The sequence below is a fragment of the Carcharodon carcharias genome, chromosome 7 (genome assembly GCF_017639515.1).
Source record: "Carcharodon carcharias isolate sCarCar2 chromosome 7, sCarCar2.pri, whole genome shotgun sequence".
In the NCBI taxonomy this organism is placed as follows: domain Eukaryota; kingdom Metazoa; phylum Chordata; class Chondrichthyes; order Lamniformes; family Lamnidae; genus Carcharodon; species Carcharodon carcharias.
Window position 1 is genome coordinate 191,647,066 of NC_054473.1, and position 23,883 is coordinate 191,670,948.

The 23,883-nt window shown below is 42.8% G+C and overlaps 1 protein-coding gene across 5 annotated transcripts in view; it reads left to right on the forward strand.

The window, feature by feature from the left end:
- The window catches only part of acsf3 (acyl-CoA synthetase family member 3), a 183,886-nt gene that overhangs the window by 34,594 nt on the left and 125,409 nt on the right, over window positions 1–23,883 (forward strand). For all 5 annotated transcript variants that reach the window (XM_041190756.1, XM_041190760.1, XM_041190758.1 and 2 more), the window contains one exon: window positions 11,478–11,590. In XM_041190756.1, the coding sequence (XP_041046690.1) occupies window positions 11,478–11,590 (113 nt within the window). The remainder of the gene's footprint in view (window positions 1–11,477; window positions 11,591–23,883) is intronic.

Genomic DNA, 23,883 nt, shown 5'->3' on the forward strand with positions numbered 1-23,883 from the left:
AGACAGGGTAGATGCAGGAAGGATGTTCCCGATGGTGGGGGAGTCCAGAATCAGGGGTCACAGTCTGAGGATACGGAGTAGACCATTTAGGACTGAGATGAGGAGAAATTTTGCAATATGGGGTGCCATTCAGCCCACTGTCTATGTGCTGTATTTTTGCTGGAACAATCCAAATGAATCCCACTGTCCAACATCCTCCAGTCTCTTGTTCTGTTTCAAATATTTATTAAATTTTCTCTAAGTGATGCAAAGGATTCTGTTTCAACCATTCCTGATGGAAAAACATTCCACACTCCAACAACATGTTGGAGGAAATGTTTCCTATTCTCTCTTTCCTCACTGAGTGAAGATTTTAAATTGATAGCCCCTCTGCATTGACTCCCAAACCAGTGAAAATAATTTTCTCCATTTAGTCCATCAAAGAGAGTGGTGAGCCTGTGGAATTCACTACCACAGAAAGTAGCTGAGGCCAAAACATTGTTTTCAAGAAGGAGTTAGATATAGCACTTGGGGCGAAAGGGATCAAAGGATATGGGGAGAAAGCGGGAGCAGGCTATTGAGTTGGATGATCAGCCATGATCATAATGAATGGCGGAGCAGGCTCGAAGGGCCGAATGGCCTTTTCCTCCTATTTTCTATGATTCTATTCTGGTAAATCTCCTCTGCACCCTCTCCAGTACAATCGCATGCTTCCTATAGTATGGTGACTGGAACTGAATGCAGTACTCCAGTTGTGGCCAAACCATCATTTTATGCAGTAACAGCATAACCTCCCTGCTCTTGTATTCTATGCCTTGGTTAATAATGACAAGTATCCTATATGCCTTCTTAACCACCTTATCAACCTGCCCTGCTACCTTCAGGGATCTATGGATGTGCACCCCAAGGCCCCTCTGATTTTCAGTACTTTCCAGGGTCCTACCATTCATGGTGTAATCCCTTGCCTTGTTAGCTCTCCCCAAGTGCATTACCTCACACTTTTCCAAGTTGAATTCCATTTGCCACTGCTCTGGCCACCTGACCAGTCCATCGATATCCTCCTGCAGTTTAAGGCTATCCTCCTCACTATTTACCACCCTATCAGTTTTCATGTCGTCCGCGAACTTCTTGATGGTATAGATATGAGGTTTTAAAGTGGTAAAGAGTTTTGATGGACTAAATGGGGAAAATTATTTTCACTGGTTTGGGAGTCAATGCAGAGGGGCTATCAATTTAAAATCTTCACTCAGTGAGGAAAGAGAGAATAGGAAACATTTCCTCCAACACGTTGTTGGAGCGTGAAATATTTTTCCATCAGGAATGGTTGAAACAGAATCCTTTGCATCACTTAGAGAAAATTTAATAAATATTTGAAACAGAACAAGAGACTGGAGGATGTTGGACAGTGGGATTCATTTGGATTGTTCCAGCAAAAATACAGCACATAGACAGTGGGCTGAATGGCACCCATATTGCAAACTTCTGTGGTTCTATGAGATGTTCCCTATAAGTTATGTGGCCATACATGTCACACACAAGTTAATCCTTTAAGTTACTGTGCTTGCATAGCAGCACAAAATGTTATTTTGCACTCTTTTAAAAAAAATTAGAGGGAACATTGGTTCTATGTTTGGAGTTTAGAAGAATGAGAGGCAACCTCACTGAAACATACAAAATTCTGAAAGGGCTTGATTGGCTGGTGTTTTGTGTGTTTTGGAGTTTCTCATCACAACCTCGTTCAAGTGGTGAAGGACAATTTCTTGGAAGAGCCTTGGTGTCTGTGTAATATTCAGAGCCCTTACTCAATGGCAATTGCCCAGCTTGAAGGTGACAGCTGCCTGCTTCCAGTTAATCATTTTATTGTTCAAACCATGAACTTGCTTCTTCACTCTGCTGTGGGCTCGGTGCCTGACTGGCACTTCAGTTTGTAGATGAGGAAATAGTTCTTTATTGATTGATTAATCACGTGCTGTACTTTACTTTTTTTATCCTGTTGCAGTAGGTCTCCTGAATAATCTAAATTATGAATGGACAGTTTCTCAGTTTGTTACCCTGCAGTCATGGGTTTGAGTCCCAGACCCTTTGAGATTCTGTACCCTCCCTCTCCATCATTTACTCGTATTTCTCTATTCTCAAACCCAGTCTGACAATCCTATTCGTCCTCACTTACTCATGTTTTTTTTTCAGTCCTTGCCTTGTATGAAATTCTGATTCCCTCTACCACCTGGTTAAAACAGGGGCAGCAGGTGAATGGGAACAACACCACCTCCAAGTCGCACACCATCCCGATGTGAAAATGTGCCACTGTTTTTTTACTATCACTGGGTTAAAGTCTTGGAGCTCCCTATCTGGTGGGCACCTTCACCCCACAGACTTTGGCACTTGAGGGAGGCAGCTCACCCCCACCTTTTTGAGGGCAATTATGGATGGATGATAAATGCTGGCCTTTCTAGCAACACTTTCATCTCATGAATGAATTGAAAAAAATTATGCTAGACCTAACTCAAAAAGAACTAGTTCAGCCCCAGCTGGAGGACGGTGTCCAATTCTGGGCACCACACTCCAGAAAGGACCTGCAGACTTTAGAGAGAGTGCAGAAGAGAGTTGCTAGAATAGTTCCAGGGATGAGAGATTCCAGTTCAGTGAATAGACTTGAAGTTGGGTTGTTCTCCTTGGAGCAGAGAAGGCTGAGAGGAGATTTGATTGAGAGCTGTTTCAAATCACAAAGAGCTTAGATGCTGCAAATGAAGTGAAACTGTTTCCAGTGGCTGAAGGGTTGATAACTAGAGGGCACAGATTTAAGGTGATTGAGAACCCAAGACAACATAAGGAAAATTTTTATATGCAATGATTGGTTAGGAATTGGAATGCACTTGCCTTATAGGGTGGACACAGATTCAAATGTAACTTTCAAAAGGGAATTGGTTAAATGCTGAAGGTGAAAAAATTGTAAGGATATGGGGAAAGAACCCAGTGCAGACTTGATGGGCTGAATGGTCTCCCTCTGTGCTGTATTATTTTCTGATTTGATGATTCTGTTCTGACTTGAGTTTCCTCAGTCTCTGCAATGTCTGATACTCTATTTAGAAAAATAGAAAATAGGAGCAGGAGTAGGCCATTCGGCCCTTCAAGCCTGATCTGCCATTCAATATGATCATGGCTGATCCTTTACCTCAACGTCATACTCCCGCTCTCAACCCAATACCCCTTGACTCTTTTAGCGTCCAGAAATCTATCTATTTCCTCCTTAAGTATATTTAGTGACTTGGCCTCCACAGCCTTCTGTGGTAGAGAATTCCACAAGTTCACCACCTGTGTGAAGAAATTTCTCAATCCTAAATAGCCTATCCCATATCCTGAGACTGAGACCCCTTGTTCTAGATCCTGCAGCCAGAGGAAACATCATCCCTGCTCCCAGTCTGTCCATCCCTGTCAGAATTTTATATTGTTCAATGAGATCCCCTCTCATTCTGTATTCACTCCGGTGAATACAGGCCTAGTTGACCCAATCTCTCCTCATACTACAATCCTGCCATCCCAGGAATCAGTCTGGTGAACCTTTGCTGCACTCCCTCTATGGCAAGTATATCCTTTCTTAGGTAAGGAGACCAAAACTGTACATAATATACCAGGTGTGGTCTCAACAAGACCCTGTACAGCTGCAGTAAGACATCCTTGCTCCTGTACTTAAGTCCTTTCATAATGAAGGCCAACATACCATTTGCCTTCCTAACTGCTTGCTGCACCTGCTTGCTTACTTTCAGTGATTGGTGTACAAGGACACCCAGGTTCCTTTATACATCAACATTTCCCAATCTGTCGCCATTTAAATAATACTCTGCCATCCTGTTTTTCCTCCCGAAGTGGATAACTTCACACTTATCCATGTTATTATGCATCTGCCATGTATTTGCCCACTCACTCAACCTGTCTAAATCGCCTTGAAGCCTCTTAACATCCTCCTCACCACTCACACTTCAATCAGGTTTCGTGTCACCAGCAAACCTAGAAATATTACGTTTTGTTCCCTCATCCAAATTATTGATAATTATTATAAATTGCTGGGGCCCAAGCACTGATCCCTGCAGTACCCCACTAATCCTTGCCTGACACTCCAAAAAAGACCCTTTTATTCCTACCCTGTTTCCTGTCTGCTAACCAATTCTCAATCCATGCCAATATATTACCCATAACTCCAAGTAATTTAATTTTACACACTAACCTGTTATATGGGACTTTATCAAGAGTTTTCTGAAAATCCAAATACATCCACTGGCTCTCCCTTATCTCAGCTGTTACGTATGTTCTCAAAACTCCAGTAGGTTTGTCAAACATGATTTCCCTTTCATAAATCCATGTTGACATTGTCTAATCCCGTTGATCTTTTCTGTGTGTCCTGTTATCACATCCTTTATAATAGACTCAAGCATTTTCCTTACCACTGATGTTAGGATAACTGGTCTGTAATTCTCTGTTTTCTCCCTCCCTCCTTTTTTAAATAATGGGGTTACATTTGACCACCCCCCCGCCCAATACTTCTGGTGAATTCATAATTTCCTAATTTTTGTAGTCATTCGTGTTTTCTCTAAAACCTGTGTATAAGGTGAATTGACATCATCAGATGACAGTTTTCAGAATAAATCCCTTTTCTGCACTTCGTTCCTATTCCAGAGTTTACTTGGAGCATAGCAACAGGAGTGTATCTTTTTTTATTCATTCCTCATATGTGGGAATTGCTGACAATATTTATTGCCCTTCCCCAATTGTGGTTTAATTTTTGGCATTTTGATTCCCTTTTCACCAGTGGCTGACTCTCTGGGGTATAGTTTGATTGTCACTTGGCAACTCCCTATATTTCATCCAAATTCCTTTGCAAGAACTTGCACACCCTGTGTGTGAGACTGAATAGTGAATGTTGGCACCCAGCTGAGATGGACTCTGCCCTTGCCTGACATGTGTATACACATTCTTCACCAGGACTCAGGCTGGATACATTCTTGGACTTTTTCCATACATTCTGATATTTTCTTCCTTTATCCAGTGGCATTGAGGCTGAATGAGGTGTGTGGCTACAATGTCAGCATCCAGCTGAAATCAACAAACCCATCTGGTATGTAGGATGCTGATGCCTGCTGCTTGACCAAATGTGCTCTTGTAGAGCTGCCTGGGATTTTTACCCTAAATAAATGATCCACAAAGTAGTCGGAAGAATGTGCAGAGCTGTGATCATAATGAGGAGGTTCCCACATACCCATCGTCCCCCAGTACGTGTGCTGTCTCAGAATGGAATGGACAATTTGTTTTTAAATCCAGGGCACACTTCTGTCAAACAGAGGCCCTAGTGTGTTCTGATGTATTACACACTTACACTACTTGTGGGAATGAGACAAACAGAATTGAAATGAGTTTCTCTCTCTCAACTACTGTACACAGGATGCTGCTGATAACTTCCCATTTTCTCCAGTTGGAAATCAGCATCACAGCCATGACCAACAGTTCAGAGCTGATCCTGCTGCCTGAATTCCATTGCTAATAGGCTTCATTTAGATTGCAAGATTGATGCAGATTCCTCCCCCTGTCAATGCAGTGAAGTACTTGCAGCCATTAACCGTTTCAAGATTTTATTGAGACCCTTTAATCCATTGATGCTCTGCATATTTGCGAACACATCAGTATATTTTTCTTGTATTTTTACCTTGTATTTCCTTGGTAGCAATAATGATCAAGAATGAATTATTCATGTTTGTACACACCTCATTGGACTCATTCAGCTGGTGGGAGTACTTGATTAGGGGAGACATTGCAGTGTTGGAAAGAAAGGATGTCCCTGAGGATGCAAACACAGAATCCATTTGGTTAAAGTTGAGAAGCAAGAAAGGTATGATCACACTACTGGGGGTATCCTAGAGGCCTCCACATAGTGTGAGAGAAAGAAACAGATCTGCATGAAAATAGAGATGTACAAAAACATCTTATGTTAGGGATATTGGGAGACTTTATTTCAATCGACATTTGGGTAATTAAAGGAAAGGGTGAGGAGGGAGAGGAATTTCTGAAATGTTTTCAGAAGAACTTCCTTGACCAGTATAATGTAAAACAAAATGCTGCGAATGCTGGAAATCGGAAATAAAATTCAGCAGGTCTGACAGCATCTGTGGGTAGAGAAACAAGAGTTAATGTTTCACGTCCACATGACTTCAGAGCTAAAGAGAAGTAGAAATGCGATGGAATTTACCCTGTTTAAGGAGGGTGGAGCAGGTAAAGTAGGATAGAAGGCCAGTGATAGGTGGGGGCTAAAGAGAGATTGACAAAGATGTCATGGACACAAGACAAAAGGAGTGTTAATAGTAGTGTTGAACTGGACCAGTATGTTCTCGGTCCAATGAGGAAGGAGACATTGCTGGACCTGGTGCTGGGGAATGAGGTGGGCCAAGTGGACCATGTGTCTGGGGGTGGAGGTGGAGGGGGGGGTTGCCAGGAGAGAATACTTGGGTAAGCGTGATCATCGTATCATAAGGTTTAGATCAGTAATAGAGAAGAGTGAGGAACAATCTAAAGTAGAACTTCTAAATTGGAAGAGGGCTAACCTCAATGGTGTGAGAGGGCATCCAGCCAGGTTAAACTGTAATAGAACTATGGGTGACCTTTAAAGAGATGTTTCAGTTACAGGCTAGGTACATTCTAACAAGGGAGAAAGGTAGGGGAACCAAAGCCAGGACCCCTTAGGGGATGAGGGAGATGGAGAATTTGATGAAACAAAAAAAGAGCATGCATAATACACGTTAGGTGAATTCTTCAAGCGAAAACAAGGCCAAATACAATAAGGAAAACAAAGGATGATTTATTCTAAGAGGTACAGGACAAGGCCAGAATACTTAATGCTACTTTGTGTATGGGTGTTTACGAAGGAAGTGGATACTGACAAAATATTGGTAGAAACAGAGATGATAGAGGGAATGGCTGAAGTGAAAATTGTTAGGCTGGATGTACTGGAAAAGCTGACTGTTTACAGTGGATAAGTTGCCAGGTCCAGATGGCTTACTTTCCAGGTTGTGAAGGAAAGTGGAGGTGCAGATCACGGAAGGGCTTTCCATAATCTTCCAATCTTCCCTACATATGGAGAAGGTATCAGAGAGTTAGGAGACATCGCAGCTAGGGATGGGCAATAAATGCTGGCCCAGCCAGCGAAGCTCACATCCTATGAATGAATTTTTAAAAATGTGACAGCCTTGTTCAAGAAGGGATGTTACAAGTAATTACAGACCGGTTAGTTTAACATCAGTGGTAGGTGAGTTTTTAGAAACAATAATCAAGGAAAAAATTAACAGGCAATTGGAGAGGTTGATGTTACTTAAGAAAAGCCAGCAGAAATTTGTGAAAAGATTGTGTTTGACTAATAGAATTTTTTGATGAAGTAACAGAGATTAATGAATGGAAAGCAATGGATGTTTCTATGTGGATTTTAAGAAGCTGTTTGACAAAATACAGCATAAAAGGCTGGTTATTCCATGAGCCTCAATTTTGTTAAGCCTCAGCTTGGATGAAAAATTGATTTAATGACAGAAAACAGCAAGTTGTGGTAAATGTTTGTTTTCAAATTGGAGGATGGTAGTCAGTGGTGTTCCCAAGGGTCAGTGCTCAGACCAATGCTTTTTTAATGTATATAAGTAACTTTGATGTCGGAATACAGAGTAAAATTTCAAAACTTGCTGATAGTACCCAGCTTGGAGATGTGACAAACAGTGAGGATGATACCAATCGACTACAATAGATAGGCTAGCAGAATGGGCAGATAAGTGGCAAATGGAATTAAATGCAGAGAAAAGTGAGGTGATACATTTTGGGAGAAGGGGTGGTGTGTTGCAGTTCACTTAGGGAGTCTGAGTTGTTGTGGCAGCATGCACTTTTACATGCATGTTATAGCCTGGAGGTATGGATAGTGATGGTAGAGGCTCCAATGTTCTTTCCGTTACATGGTTGACCAGTCCCGCCTGCCATTGGCATGTGCTGTAAGGATTTGCATGTTCATACTCAACCTCTTTGGTCACATTATGAACGTACCTCTTTGGTCATCAAATCCTAGAGTAGGACTCAAATCCAGGGTTTCTGGCATGGAGGCAAGGACACTGTGGTTAGCAAAGTATATGAGATCTTGGGCTTCATAAATAAAGGTTTTGGGCACAAAAACAGGGAAGTTATGCTGAACCTTTATAAAGCTCTGGTTAGGCCACAACTAGAATATTGTATCCAGTTCTAGCCACTACACTTCATGAAGGATGAGTAGGTCATTGAGAGGGTACAGAGGAGATTGACCAGAATGGAATCAGGGATGAAGGATTTTAACTACAAGATTAGGTTGGAGAAGCTGGGGTTGTTCTCCTTGAAACGAAGGAGATAGAGGGGAGATTTGATGAAGCCAGACAGGTGGCTGAGGTGGTGGTGTGGGAGCATTTTAGCGATAGCGACCACAACGTGGTACAGTTTAAGTTTGTTATGGACAAAGAAAAAGACAAGTTGCAAAAAAATGTTTTGGATTGGGGGAGAGTGGATTTTAACAAAATAAGGCAGGATCTGGCCAAGGTAGACTAGGAACAGTTACTTGTGGGGAAATCTACAGAGGAACAGTGGGAGGCGTTCAGAAAGGAAATGGGTAGGGTACAGGCTCAACATGTTCCCTCTAGGCTGAAAGGAAGCAGTAACAAGCCCAGAGAACCATGGATAGCCAGAGATATTCAGGATACGATGAGAAGGAAAAGAGAGGCTTTTAGCAGGTACAAGGGAAGCAAATCAGTAGAGGCATTAGTGGAGTACAGAAAGTGCAGGGTGGAGCTTAAGAAAGCAATTAGGAGAGCAAAGGGGGGATATGTGAAAGCTCTGGCTAGTAAAAGTAGGGAAAATCCCAAGATATTCTATTAGTATATCAATGGGAAGAGGATAACCAGGGAAAGAGTAGGGTTCATAAGGGACCAAGAGAGCAATCTATAGGTGGAGCCAGAGGACATCGCTAGAGTGTTGAACGAATACTTCACGTCTTCACCCAAGAGAATGAGGATGAAGGTATCGAACTCGGGGAGAGAGACTGTGAGGTTCTTAAGCAAATTGATATAGGGAGTGACAAGGTATTGGCAGGCTTAAAAGTGGACAAATCTCCAGGTCTGGATGATTTGTGTCCCAGACTGCTGAGGGAGGCAAGGGAGGAGATCACAGGGGCTCTGACCTAAATTTTTAATTCCTCTCTGGCCATAGGGGAGGTGCCAGAGGACTGGAGAACAGCTAATGTGGTTCCGCTATTTAAGAAGAGTTATAGAGATAAGCCAGGGAACCACAGGCCAGTGAGTCTCACGTCAGTGGTAGGGAAACTATTGGAGAAAATTCTGAAGGAGAGAAGCTATCTCCACTTGGAGAGGCAAGGTTTGATCCGGGATAGTCAGCATGGCTTTGTCAAAGGGAGGTCATGCCTAACAAATTTGATTGAATTTTTTGAGGTGACCAGGTGTGTAGATGAGGGTAGTGCAGTTGATTGTAGTTTATATGGATTTCAGCAAAGTCTTTGACAAGGTCTCACATGGGAGACTTATAAAGAAGGCAAATGCACATGGGAAACAGGGTAATTTGATAAGGTGGATTCAAAATTGGCTTAGTTGTAGGAGACAGAGGGTGATGACAGAAGGTTGATTTAGTGACTGGAAGCCAGTGTCCAGTGGCGTTCCACAGGGATCTATTTTGGGTCCCCTATCATTTGTCATTTATATAAATGACATAGATGACTGTGTGGGGTAGGATTAGTAAGTTTGTAGATGACACAAAGATTGGCCGGGTGGTTAACAGTGAGATTGAGTGTCTTGGGCTCAGGAAGATATAGATGGGATGGTCAAATGGCTAGATAAGTGGCAGATGGAATTTAACCCTGAAAAATGTGGGGTGATACATTTTGGAAGGAGTAATTTGACAAGGAAGTATTCAATGAGCGGAATGACACTAGGAAGTTCTGAGGAACAAAGGGACCTTGGCATTTGTGCCCATAGATCTCTAAAGATGAAAGGGTATGTTAGTGGGGTGGTGAAAAAGGCATATGGGACACTTGCCTTTATCAATCGAGGCATAGATTACAAAATTAGGGAGGTCATGTTGGAGTTGTATAGAACCTTGGTGAGGCCACAGCTGGAGTACTGTGTGCAGTTCTGGTCGCCACATTTTAGGAAGGATGTGATTGCACTGGAGGGGGTGCAGAGGAGATTCGCCAGGATGTTGCCTGGGATGAAACATTTAAGTTATGAAGACAGGTTGGATAAACTTGGGTTGTTTTCGTTGGAGCAGACAAGACTGAGGGGCGACCTGATTGAGGTGTACAAGATTATGAGGGGCATGGACAGGGTGGATAGGGAGCAGCTGTTCCCCTTAGTTGAAGGGTCAGTCACAAGGGGACCTAAGTTCAAGGTGAGGGGCAGGAGGTTTAGGGGGGATGTAAGGAAAAACTATTTTACCCAGAGGGTGGTGATGGTCTGGAATGCACTGCCTGGGAGGGTGGTGGAGGCGGGTTGCCTCACATCCTTTAAAAAGTACCTGGATAAGCACTTGGCATGTCATAACATTCAAGGCTATGGGCCAAGTGCTGGTAAATGGGATTAGGTAGGTAGGTCAGGTGTTTCTCACATGCCAGTGCAGACTCGATGGGCTGAAGGGCCTCTTCTGCAGTCTGTGATTCTGTGAGGTGTACAAGATGATGACAGGTTTGGATAAGGAAGACAAAGAAAAACTGTTCCCATTGTCTGATGGTACAAGGACTCTGGGGACACAGATTTAAGGTTTTGGGCAAGAGAAACAGAAGAAATTTTTTTATGCAGCAAGTAGTAATGACCTGGAACTCACTGCCCATGAGGGTGGTGGAAGCAGAAACAATCAATGATTTCAAATGGAAATTGCATAGGCATTTGAAGGAAATAAACTTACAGGGTTACGGGGATAGAGTGGGGGAATGGGACTGCCTGGATTGCTCTATAGAGGGCTGGCATGGACTTCATGGCCCAAAAGGCCTTCTGTGCTGTAAATAACTCTATTGGGTCTTGGGTATTAGCGGGAATTTCTCCTGTACTGTATCTCCAGGAGGGGTACTGGGAGGAGAGTGGGATTTTTACAGGGGCTCTCACTGCCTGTTTTATCTCAGGTTGGTATTATTTAATTGGGTTTTTCTCATGTTGTATTTCTGGAAGATACTTACAGGGGTTTTTCTAACTGCCTATTGTATATCGAGGGGTATTTATAGGGGGTTTGCACATATGTTGACATATGTTGAGATGGGGTATTTACATGGTGTCCTTACCGCCTATTGTGTCTCATGTTATAAGGCAATTTTCCTTATTTGCCTAGAAATGCACAGGGGGTTCTCATTGCCCATTGTATTTTGGGGAGTATGACAGGGGGTTCTCAATTATTGAAATTTGAGATGGGGTAAAGTGAATTTTCACTGCCTATGTTATCTGTGTTTGTTTTGAATCTAGGGGCTGTTGGGACCCCACTGCCTGGAGTGGAGGTGCGCATTGCAATGGAAAACTCCACAAGGAACCAATCTTCCTACACTGTCATTGCTGAGGGGAACAGTAGAGAGACTAAGGTAAAGACAGAGATAAAAACAAAAAAACTGTGGATGCTGGAAATCCAAAACAAAAACAAAAACAGAATTACCTGGAAAAACTCAGCAGGTCTGGCAGCATCGGCGGAGAAGAAAAGAGTTGACGTTTCGAGTCCTCATGACCCTTCGACAGAACTTGAGTTCGAGTCCAAGAAAGAGTTGAAATATAAGCTGGTTTAAGGTGTGTGTGTGGGGGGCAGAGAGAGAGAGAGAGAGAGAGAGAGGTGGAGTGGGGGTGTGGTTGTAGGGACAAACAAGCAGTGATAGAAGCAGATCATCAAAAGATGTCAACAACAATAGTACAAAAGAACACATAGGTGTTTTGATGATCTGCTTCTATCACTGCTTGTTTGTCCCTGCAACCACACCCCCACTCCACCTCTCTCTCTCTCTCTCTCTCCGCCCCCCACACACACACATTAAACCAGCTTATATTTCAACTCTTTCTTGGACTCGAACTCAAGTTCTGTCGAAGGGTCATGAGGACTCGAAACGTCAACTCTTTTCTTCTCCGCCGATGCTGCCAGACCTGCTGAGTTTTTCCAGGTAATTCTGTTTTCGTTTTTTTTAAGGTAAAGACAGTATGAGCTGTCAGTAAGGCTGTGAAATTGTTACAAATATCGAGTTCGTGGCTCATGTTGATATTTTAGAGGTAACATTTAATTTTGGCAAGCTTGTGGTTGTGAAGGTAAGGTAATTAAAATGCTGGGCTTAAGAGATTGCCAGAACACCGAAAGAAATGGCAGCTCAGAAGGGTTACCATGTTTGTTTGTTTGTCTAGAGTCAATAGAAGCGACAGAGCTACAAAACAGCAGGTGCGCATACTTAGCTGGAGAAATTGTAAATGAGGGATTATTAGCTTAAAGGTCAGTTTGAGGATAGCCCAGAGCAGGCTACATTGTCATGGAGATGGATGGAGCTTAGGAAGTCACTCTGGTTTTAATTTATCTGGCCGTTTGCTGAAGAGGTTTCAGTTGAAATTTAGCCCTCATGTAGTTTGCAGCTCACTGAGAAGTTATCCAAAATAAATGAGACAGATCTGCACTGTAAGCAGGTAAAACACTAATTTCATCATTGACCATAGACCATTGATCATAGAGGTCTGCAGCACAGAAAAAGACCCTTCGGCCCATTGAGTCTGTGCCAGTCAAATAAGTACCGTACTATTCCAAACCAATTTTCCAGCACTAGGCCCATAGCCTTGTATGCCATGGCATCATAAGTGCACATCCAAATATTTCTTAAATGCTATGAGGGTTTTTGCCTGTACCACCCTTTCAGGCAGTGAGTTCCAGATTCCCACCACCCTCTGGGTGAAAAAATTCTTCCTCACATCTTCTCTAAACCTCCTGCCCCTTACCTTAAATCTATGCCCCCTGGTTATTGATCCCTCCACCAAGGGGAAAAGTTCCTTACTGTTTACTCTATCTATGCCCCTCATAATTTTATACACCTCAATCATGTCCCCCCTCGATCTCCTCTGCTCCAAGGAAAATAACCCCAGTCTATCCAATCTCAACTCATAACTAAAACTCTCCAGCCCAGGCAACATCCTGGTAAATCTCCTCTGCACACTCTCTGGTACAATCACATCCTTCCTATAATGTGGATTCTCGAACTGCATGCAATACTCGAGCTGTGACTTAACCAGCATTTTATACAGTTCCAGCATTTTATACAGTTCCGGCATAACCTCCCTGCTTTTATATTCTATGCCTCGGCTAATAAAGGCAAGTATCCCATATGCCTTCTTGACCACCTTATCTACCTGCCCCATTATCTTAAGGTACCGGTGGACATGCACACCAAGGTTCCTCTGATCCTCGGTACTTCCCAGGGTCCTACCATTCATCATGTATTCCCGTGCCTTGTTTGTCCTGCCCAAGTGCATCACCTCACACTTATCCAGATTAAGTTCCATTTGCCACTGATCAGCCCATCTGACCAGCCCATCTATATCCTCCTGTCGTCTAAGGCTATCCTCCTCGCTGTGTACAACCTCACCAATTTTCGAGTCATCCGTGAATTTACTGATCAATCCTCCTACATTCAAATCTAAATCGTTTATATATACCACAAACAGCAAGGGACCCAGCACTGATCCCTGTGGAACCCCACTGGACACAGGCATCCAGTCACAAAAACACCCCTCGACCATCACCCTCTGCTTCCTGCCAATCAGCCAATTCTGGATACAATTTGCCAAATTGCCTTGGATCCCATGGGCTCTTACCTTGCTTATCAATCTCCCATGTGGGACCTTATCAAAAGCCTTGCTGAAGTCCAAGTAGACTACATCACATGCATTGCCCTCATCTACACACCTGGTCACCTCTTCGAAAAATTCAATCAAATTGGTCAGACGTGACCTCCCCTTAACAAAACCATGCTGACTGTCCTTGATTAATCCCTGCCTCTCCAAGTAGATTAATTCTGTCCCTCAGACTTGCTTCTAAATGTTTCCCCACCACTGAGGTTAGACTGGCTGGCCTGTAGTTCCCTGGTTTATCCCTTCCTCCCTTCTTGAATAACGGTACCACATTGGCTGTCCTCCAGTCCACTGGCATCTCTCTTGTGGCCAGAGAGGTATTGAAAATTTTTGCCAGCACCTCTGCTACCTCCTCCTTTGCCTCACTCAACAGCCTGGGATACATTTCATCCGGACCCGGAGATTTATCTACTTTTAAGCCTGCCAGACCGCTTAAAACCTCTTCCCTTTTTATGCTAATTTCTTTAATTATATCACAGTCCTTCTGCCTGATTTCCATACCCATGGCATCTTTCTCACTTGTGAACACCGACACAAAGTATTCATTTAGAACCCTACCTACGTATTCCGGCTTCACACACAAAATACCACTATGTCCTTAAAGGGCCCTATTCGTTCCCTAGTTATCCTCTTTCTCTTAATGTACTTGTAAAATAACTTTGGATTTTCCTTTATTTTAGCTGCCAATGTTTTTTCATGCCCCCTTCTTGCTCTCCTAATTTCCTTTTTAAGTTCTCCCCTACACATTCTATACTCCTCTAGGGCTTCCACTGTTTTGAGCCCTCGGTATTTGCCATAAGCCTCCCTTTTTCTCTTTATCCAATCCTGTATATCCCTCAACATCCAGGGTTCCCACCTTTTAGCTTTACTAGAATATGTTGGCCCTGTACTTTCACTATTTCTTTCTTGAATGAGTCCGACTGCTCTGACGCAGATTTACCTAAAAGTAGCTGCTCCCAGTCCACTCTGGCCAAATCATATCTGATCTTATTAAAATCGGCCTTCCCCCAATTTAGAACTCTGATTTCTGGCCCATCCTTGTCCTTTTCAATAACAACCTTGAATCTAATGGAGTTATGATCATTATCTGCAAAATGTTCCCTCACTGATACCTCGACCACTTGCCCGGATTCATTCCCTAAAATTAAGTCCAGGACTGCCCCCTCTCTTGTAGGACCTTCTAGGTACTGGCTTAAAAAGCTCTCCTGGTTGTATTTTAAGAATTCTGCTCCCTCTAAACCTATCACACTATGACTAACCCAGGTAATGTTGGGGATGTTGAAATCCCCCACTATTACTACCCTATGATGTTTACAGTTCTCTGAAATTTGCCTACATATCTGTTCTTCTATTTCTCTCTGACTGTTTGGGAGCCTATAGTACACTCCTGCAATGTGATTGCTCCTTTTTTGTTTTTCAGTTCTACCCAAATGGCTTCATTTGAGGAGCCTTCTAAGATGTCATCCCTCCTTACTGCTGTAATTGATTCCTTGATCAATATTGCAATACCCTCTCCTCTTTAACCTCCTTTCCTGTCTTGCCTGAAGACCCTATATCCTGGAATGTTGAGCTGCCAATCCTGCCCCTCTCTTAACCACATCTCTGTGACAGCAATGACATCATACTTCCATGTGTTAATTTGTGCCCTCAACTCATCTGCCTTATTTGTCAGACTCCTTGCATTAAAATAAATACCATCGAACCTTGCCAAACTTCCTTGTGCCTTAACTGGCGAAAATTTCTATGCTTTCCAGACTCACTTGCTCTCTCTTCTAATTTTGGCTGTGCATCTCACCCTGCTGAACCTCCTCTCAGAATCCCATCCCCCTGCCAAGTTAGTTTAAACCCTCCCCAACAGCACTAGCAAACCTCCAGGCAAGGATGTTGGTCCCATTCAGGTTCAGGTGCAACCTGTCCACCTTGTACAAGTCCCACTGCCCCTAGAAACGGTCCCAATGTCCCAGAAGCCTAAAGCCCTCCCTCCTGCACCATCTCTCCAGCCACACATTCATCTGGAGTAACCTCTTATTTATATACTTAGTAGCGCGTGGCACTGGAAGTAATCCAGAGATTACTCCCTCTTGAGGTCCTATTTTTTAATCTGCTTCCTAGCTCCCTAAATTCTCCTTGCAGGACCTCATCCCTCTTTCTACCTATGTCATTGGTACCAATATGTACCATGACCTCTGTCTGTTTGCCCTCCCCTTTTAGAATGTTGTTCAGTGACATCCTTGACCCTGGCACCAGGGAGGCAACATACCATCCTGGAGACACATCTACGGCAGCAGAAACGCCTGTCTGTTGCCCTTACTATCGCGTCTCCTACCACTATTGCTCTTCCCCTCTGTTTCCTGCCCCCCAGTGCAGCTGAGCCACTCACAGTGCCATGAGTGAGATTCACCCTGGGGTTTTCCTGTTTACCTGCCTGACACCTTTCTTCTGACTGATGGTCACCCATTCCCTCTCTGTCTGCACTTCCATAAGCTGTGGGGTGACCACATCTAACAACGTGCTATCCACGAAACTCTCAGCCTCGCGGATGTACCTCAGTGTCTCCAGCTGCTGCTCAGGCTCCGAAACTCGGAACTCAAGTAGCTGCAGCTGGTGGCACTTCCTGCACACGTGGTCAGTCAAAGCGCAAGGAGCATCTAGGATTTCCCACATGTTGCAGGCGGTACATAACATGGGACTGAGTTGCCCTGCCATGTCTCTATCTGAAAAAAACCCTCACTTTAAGTTAAATACAGTAAAAAAAAAAGTTAAATTATTTATGTACTTTAAATAAAATCTAGAACTCTTACCTTTCCTTAGCTTAATCTACATTAAACTGGAGAAAAACATTTGCCCACTACTCACCAATCAGCTCTCATTGTTGCGCTGATATCACTTTTTGAATTTTTCCCGCACTCACGCTGGTTCTGATCTCTCCGCCGCTCTCTTGTGCTGTCTTGTGAAGTCACTCTTGTTATTTTCAACAAAAATTGACTGCAGGACACTCTTCCCAGACTGCTTCACCACGATGCTGGCTGCAGGACACTCTTCCCAGACTGCTTGACCATGATGCTGACTGTAGGACACACTTCACAGGCTGCTTCACCGTGATGCTGACTGTAGGACACTCCTCCCAGCATGGAGGGCGGTTGAGGTTTAATCTTAGTTTGAATCTTGAAGAACAGAAACTAGCCGACTGCTTAATTTGAAGTTAGTGGGAGAATCTACAGTGGGCTTCATTGTGTCTTATTGCAAAAGAAAGTAATCAGCTGAATTAGCTTGAAAGTATTGAAAAGTAGCCAAAACAAGAGACTGGGCATCCACAGTCAAGGGAGGGTTAATGAATGTTTTACCTCTGAGAATTTCCCAGAGGACTGTGGCATATTTATTGTTGTTCTCTACAGAAGTAAATAATTTTAAGATTGATGTGCCTTATGAGACAATTATTGGGGGAAGTAAGGAGTAAACCTGAATGAATAATATACCTAGTTATAAACCATGCTGTTAAGTTAGTAGTGCCTGTTTTATTTAATTTTATATACAATAAACTTTGTTTACAATCATAACAGGGTGCACGTGTGGTGTATAGAAACTGGTAGATATTATCACTTGTCCAATTTTGTCAGAGCAATTACCATCATATGTATGTTTTAATTTGGATAGTTCTAACTAAAATGCAGAATTTTACGTGCACACAGTGTATGATTCTGTGCAGCATATTTGTTGGTGACTGATTCTGGTGTTTGGTTTTTATGGTGTATTTGCATAGAATTATTTCGAGTCTACAGCGCAGAATCAGGCCATTTAGCCCAACTGATCTCTGTGACATTTATTATCTATACAAGCCTCCTTCCACCCCTCTTCATCTCGCCTCTTCAGTGTATTCATCTATTCTTTTCTTCCTTGTGCTTACCCTAGCTTCTTAAGTTATTCACCTCAACCACTCCTTGTGATAACAAGTTTCACATTCTAACCACACTCTGTATAAAGAAGTTTCTCCTGAATTCCCTCTTGGATTTATTATTGGGTATCTTATTAGGGAGCGCGAGGAGACAGGTGACTACGCCAGAATGAGCCGGAGACCGAGTGAGGAGTGAATTAGGATCACGTGGGAATTCGGTGCATGGGAAAAAGAGGCGTGGTGTATATAGGAATTATTCGAAGTTGGGAACAGGAGCAGCTGAGCAGAAGCAGACCTGCAGACAGAATTTTGGGAGCTAGGTAGAAAATTAGTAAGCAGGATCTCAAAAGTAGTAATCTCAGGATTACTCCGAGTGTCACGTGCAAGTGAATATAGAAATAGGAGGATAAGGCAGATGAAAGCATGGCTGGAAAGATGGTGCTGGAGGGAGGGCTTTAGATTTCTGGGACACTGGGACTGGCTCTGGGGGAGATGGCTGCTGTACAAGCCGGATGGGTTGCAACCTGAACAGAGCTGGGCCTGAGTTCCTTGTGGGGCGTTTTGCTAGTGCTGCTGGGGACCAGGATCTAGGGCTACGGGTGTGGGAACCAGGAGAGAATATTAGAGAGGAATACCAGGGTGCACAAAATACTGGGAGAGACAGATAGCACTGGAATAGAGAGAACTAAGTTAATAGGTGGAGTCGGAGAAGGTAATGAAGTCTAAATCAGGGAAATACTGCATGTATGTGAATGTACGGAGCGTAGTAAGTAAGATTGGGGAGTTACAGGTGCAGATTGCCATGCAGAATTATGATAATGAGGCGATAACAGAGACCTGGCTCAAGGAAGGGCAGGACGGTGTCAAGTATTCCTGGATACAAGGTGTTCAGGAAAGATATGGTAGGACAAAAAGGAGGACTGTGGCTGTATTGGTTAAGGAGAGTATTGCACTGTTGGAGAAAGAGGATGTCTCAGAGGGTTCGAGGTCAGAATCAATTTGGCTGGAGCTAAGGAACAAAAAGGGTGCAATTACATTGCTTTGTGTAGCCTACAGACTGCTAAATAGTGAGGAACAAACCTGCAGGGAAATTACAGAGAGATGCAAACATTAGAGAGTAGTTATAATGGGGGATTTTGATTACCCAAATGTAGAATGGGATTGTAAAGGTCAGAGAGGGGCAAGAGTCCCTGGAGGGTGTTCAGGAGAATTTTCTACAGCAGTACGTGTCCAGTCCAACAAGAAAAGAGGCACTGTTAGACCTGGTTCTTGGAAATGAGGTGGGCCAAGTAGATCAAGTGTCAGTGAGGGATTATTTAAGAGACAGTATTCATTGTATCATAAAGTTTAGGATGGTGGTAGAAAAGTACAGTGGGTAATCCAGAGTAAGAATAATTAACTAGGGGAGAGCTGACTTCTCTGGGGCAAGAACAGAGCTGGGCCGCATAGACTATAACCAAAGGTTGGCAGGAAAAACTGTAGCTGAACAATGGGCTACCTTCAAAGAAGAAATGGTTCGGGCACAGTCAAGGTATATTCGGTCAAAAGGGAAAAGGTAGGGCAAACAAATCCAGAGCTCCCTTGATGACAAAAGAGGTGGAAATTAAGATGAAGAAGAAAAAGCATGCTTATGACAGGTGTCAGGCAGAAAATACAATTGAGAACCAAGCTGAATACTTAAGGTTCAGAGGAGAGGCGAAGAAGCAAATAAGAGGGATTATGAGAAATGACTGGCAGCCAACATAAAGGGGAATCTCAAACTCTTTTATAGGTACATAAATATTAAAAGGAGGAGTAGGGCCGATTAGGGACCAAAGAGGGGATTTACACATGGAGGCAAGGGGCATAGCTGAGGTGTTAAATGAATACTTTGCATCTGCCTTTACCAAGGAAGCAGATGCTGCCCAGGCCATGGTGACGAAGGAAGAAACTCTGTCATGAGAAGTGTTCAAAATTAATAAGGAGGAAGTATTGGATAAACTGTCAGTACTTACAGATGACAAGGCACTAGAACCAGGTGAGATGCATCCAAGGATATTGAGGGAAGTGAGAGTGCAATGCAGGGACGCTGGCCATGATCTTTCAGTCTTCCCTAGCATCAGGGATGGAGAATTGCAAACATTCTGCCCTTGTTCAAAAAAAGGTTGTAAGGATAAGCCCAGCAGTGACAGACCAGTCGGTTTAACGTCGGTGGTGGGGAAGCTTCTAGAAATAATTATTCGGGATAGAATTAGTAGTAACATCAAAAAATATGTGTTGATTAGGAAAATTGTGTTTAACTAACTTGCTGGAATTTTTTGAAGAGGGAACAGAAAGGGTTGATGAGAGTAAATTGTTGATGTGGTGCACATGGACTTCCAAAAGGCATTCGAGACAGTGCCGCACCACAGACTTGCAAGAAAAGTTGTAGCTCATGGAATAAAAGGGACAGTAGCAATGTGGTTATAAATTTAGCTGAGTAACAGGAAACGGCGAATAATGGTAAATGGATATTTTTCAGGCTGGAGGAAGGTTTGTAGTGGAGTTCCCCTGGGGTTGGTATTGGGACGCTTGCTTTTCCTGATATATATTAATGATCTAGCTCTTGGTGTATAGGGAACAATTTCAAAGTTTGCAGATGATACAAAACTCGGAAGCATTGTAAACTGTGAGGAGGACAGTGGAGAACTTCAAAAGGACATAGACAAGTTGGTGAAGTGAGCAGATAGGTGGCAGATAAAGTTCAATGTGGAGAAGTGTGAGGTTATTCATTTTGATAGGAAGAATGTGAAGAGACAATATAAAATGAAGGGTACAATTCTAAAGGGCGTGCAGGAGCCAAGGGACCTGGTGTATATATGCATATGTCATTATAAATGGCAGGACATATGGAGAGATCAGCTAATAAAGCATACAGCATTCTAGGATTTATTAATGGAGGTATAGAGTATTAGAGCAGGGAGATTATGCTGAACTTGTATAGGACACTAGTTAGATCTCAGCTGGAGTATTGTGTACAGTTCTGGACACCATACCATAGGAAGTGTCATGAAGCTATTAATGTATATTTTGGAAAATACTTTTCTTTGAAAATAGAGGTTTAGCCTGTGGTTGTGTCTTAATTGGATTAAAGTCAGCTAGTCAGGATGCTTTGATAGGCACTAACTTTGATATGTAAGGGAGATAGCGTGTATTTGCATTTTTTGAATAGACCATTCAAGAAGGGTGGTCAAAACTGACGCCTTTCTAGCAGCTACCAAGTAATGTGTTTATGTTACTAATAAAGATGGTACAATGAATGGGTTTTCATTGTTAAAGTGAAGTTCAAAGAGGTTGGTGAGAAAAGGAGAATTTGAATTCAATCAGTGGTGGTAGGTGTAGTTTCAGCAGCTTTCGGGTGTGTAGAGCAGAGGCAATGTGAGATCAGAAGGCACTGTAACCCTCCACAACAAAAACAGAATTACCTGGAAAAACTCAGCAGGTCTGGCAGCATCGACGGAGAAGAAAAGAGTTGACGTTTCGAGTCCTCATGACCCTTTGACAGAACTTGAGTTCGAGTCCAAGAAAGAGTTGAAATATAAGCTGGTTTAAGGTGTTGGGGGGGGGTGGGGGAGGAGAGAGAGAGAGAGAGAGAGAGAGAGGAGCGTTCCTTGGCACTTGACAGAAAGAGAAAAAGTTTCTTGTTGAGGCGTCGGATGAGCCAAAGAATAAAATGAAACTGGGGGCACGCGCAGCTTTTAAAAAGGGTATGGTGGTGCTGCTGGAGGGAGAGGTCGAGTGTGTTCATATGGCGGCGCATGGCACTGAGTGTGGATTTCAGAATGTGACGGGAACAGCAGTCAGAGAAACGTTTTATGTCCCGGAGATACCTGTAATCCTGGGTGGGTTCAAAACATGAGGGGTGGAATTTCAGTTGAAATCCACGTGGGGTAAGTCGGAGACGGAGACAGTCACTGAGAAAGGAGATATGGCTGTGAAAGCGGGTTTTAGTAAACACCTTGTCAAACACCAGGAGGGAAATGGAAAGCAATGAAGGTGAGCAAGGCAAAAGAGAGGTACAGAAATCTTGTCGCAGAGAAGAACAGAACTTCTTCAAGGAGGTAGGCATCGCTTGAAGAGCAGCGGCAGTCAATTAAACACAGAGATAAAAACAAAAAAACTGCGGATGCTGGAAATCCAAAACAAAAACAGAATTACCTGGAAAAACTCAGCAGGTCTGGCAGCATCAACCCTCCAACTGGTCCAACTGGCTCTACAGTGAAATAACCTCATTTTGAATCTGTAAGGTGAAAATGCTTTGCCTGTTGTTTGGTTAAGTCTATGGGTTGCTGTTGCCTTAATGGAGATTAGTTTGGGAATTTGTTAAAAGTTATGACAGTAGTAATTTGTAGTCATGTATATAAATTTTAACCTGTATAAATTAATAAAATGTTCCATGTAGATTCATGTAAAACCCCAAGAACTGGTGGTTTAGAGTTGCATCTCAAACATAACACTTAAAATTATTGGTTATGACAGTTGTTTAAAGTTTCTCTCTGGGTTTTTTAAAATAACTTTGCTTTACTAACTGAATCAGTCATAACAATTTGGGGGTTATGCCGGGATAAATTATATTTCTAATTCCTTGATTGGTTAGGAACTGGTGAACCTTAAGCTTATGAGTACGAGAGGCACTTTGAATTCAGGAGTGGGTGAGGTATTTTAGAAGTGGTGAGACTGCAGGATGGCTTGGCCAATTGCTAAGACTTGTCTGGGAGTAGAAGAGATAACGCTGATTGGGTTGGAGAGGATAACCAAAAGTAAGTTAACAGAGTTGGTGGATAAGTTACAATTGGGGTTACCTGCAGGAGCTAGGAAATCAAATATGGTTAAAAGTATAGTGCAGCATCTACAGTTGAAAGTGAAACCTGACACTAGTGAGTCACAGCTCGAGGGAGTGAGACTTCAGTTACAAATGATGACGCTAGATTTTGAACATGCAAAGGAACTGAAAAAGCTTGAATTTGAAGCAAAGGACAGAGAAACGGCTTTTAAAAGGGAATTGGAAATTGTGAAGGTAGAGAAGAAAGAAAGAGAAAAAGAGAGAGAGATAGAGATAGAATTCCAACTGCAAATGTTGGAAGTTAGAAAATAGATGTCAGTAGATGAGGAAGGATTTGCTTCCAGAGTAGAACCCAGTGGGGATATGTTTAAATTTGTACAAGGACTTCCAAAACTTGAGGAAACAGATAATGAAGCATTCTTTATTATGTTTAAATTTGTACAAGAACTTCCAAAACTTGAGGAAACAGAAATTGAAGCATTCTTTATTTCATTTGAGAAGCTAGCCAAACAGATGAAATGGCCACAGGAAAACTGGACATTATTATTACAGTCTAAGTTGTTAGGTAGGGGGTTTGAGGTATATGCTTCGCTTTCAGAAGAAATGGTGTGGTGAAAAAAACTACTTTTAGTGCATATGAGTTGGTTCCTAAAGCATACAGGCAGAAATTTAGAAATATGAGAAAACAATCTGGGCAAACTTATACTGAGTTTGAAGGAGTAAAACAAAGTAATTTTGACCGATGGATATGGGCGTTAAAAATAGAGACAACCTATGCAGCTCTTAGGGAAGCCATTTTTTTGAAAGAATTTAAAGATTCAATCCCTTCAGTAGTGAGAACTCCTGTAGAGGAACAGAGAGTTGATTCTGTAAGACAAGCAGCAGAGATAGCTGATGATTATGAGTTAGATCATAGAGCTAAATCTTTTTTCTGTCACGTTTTCAAATTGGAAAAGGATAAAAAGTGGGAAGCTGAAAGGAAGGTGGGTAGTCAGGGAAGAGAAGGAGTAGCTAGAAGTTCCGAGGAGGTTTTTTTCTCAGAACAAAACGGAAGGTGCTGAAGGTAGAAGTGACATTCGAAAATTGAGGTGATTTCATTGTAATAATGTGGGACACATGAAGGCAGTGTGTTGGAGATTGCAGGGAAAATCTGTAGGAATTATTGGGATGCAGAAAAGCTCTGAGGTTTAGGCACAGGAGTTTGTGTACAGATGAAATGGAGAATCAGTGAAAGGTAAAGAAGTGAGATTGTGTTCACAGTTTATTCGAGAATTCTGAGGAGCAGGTTGCAGAAATGTTGTGAAGGGCACGTC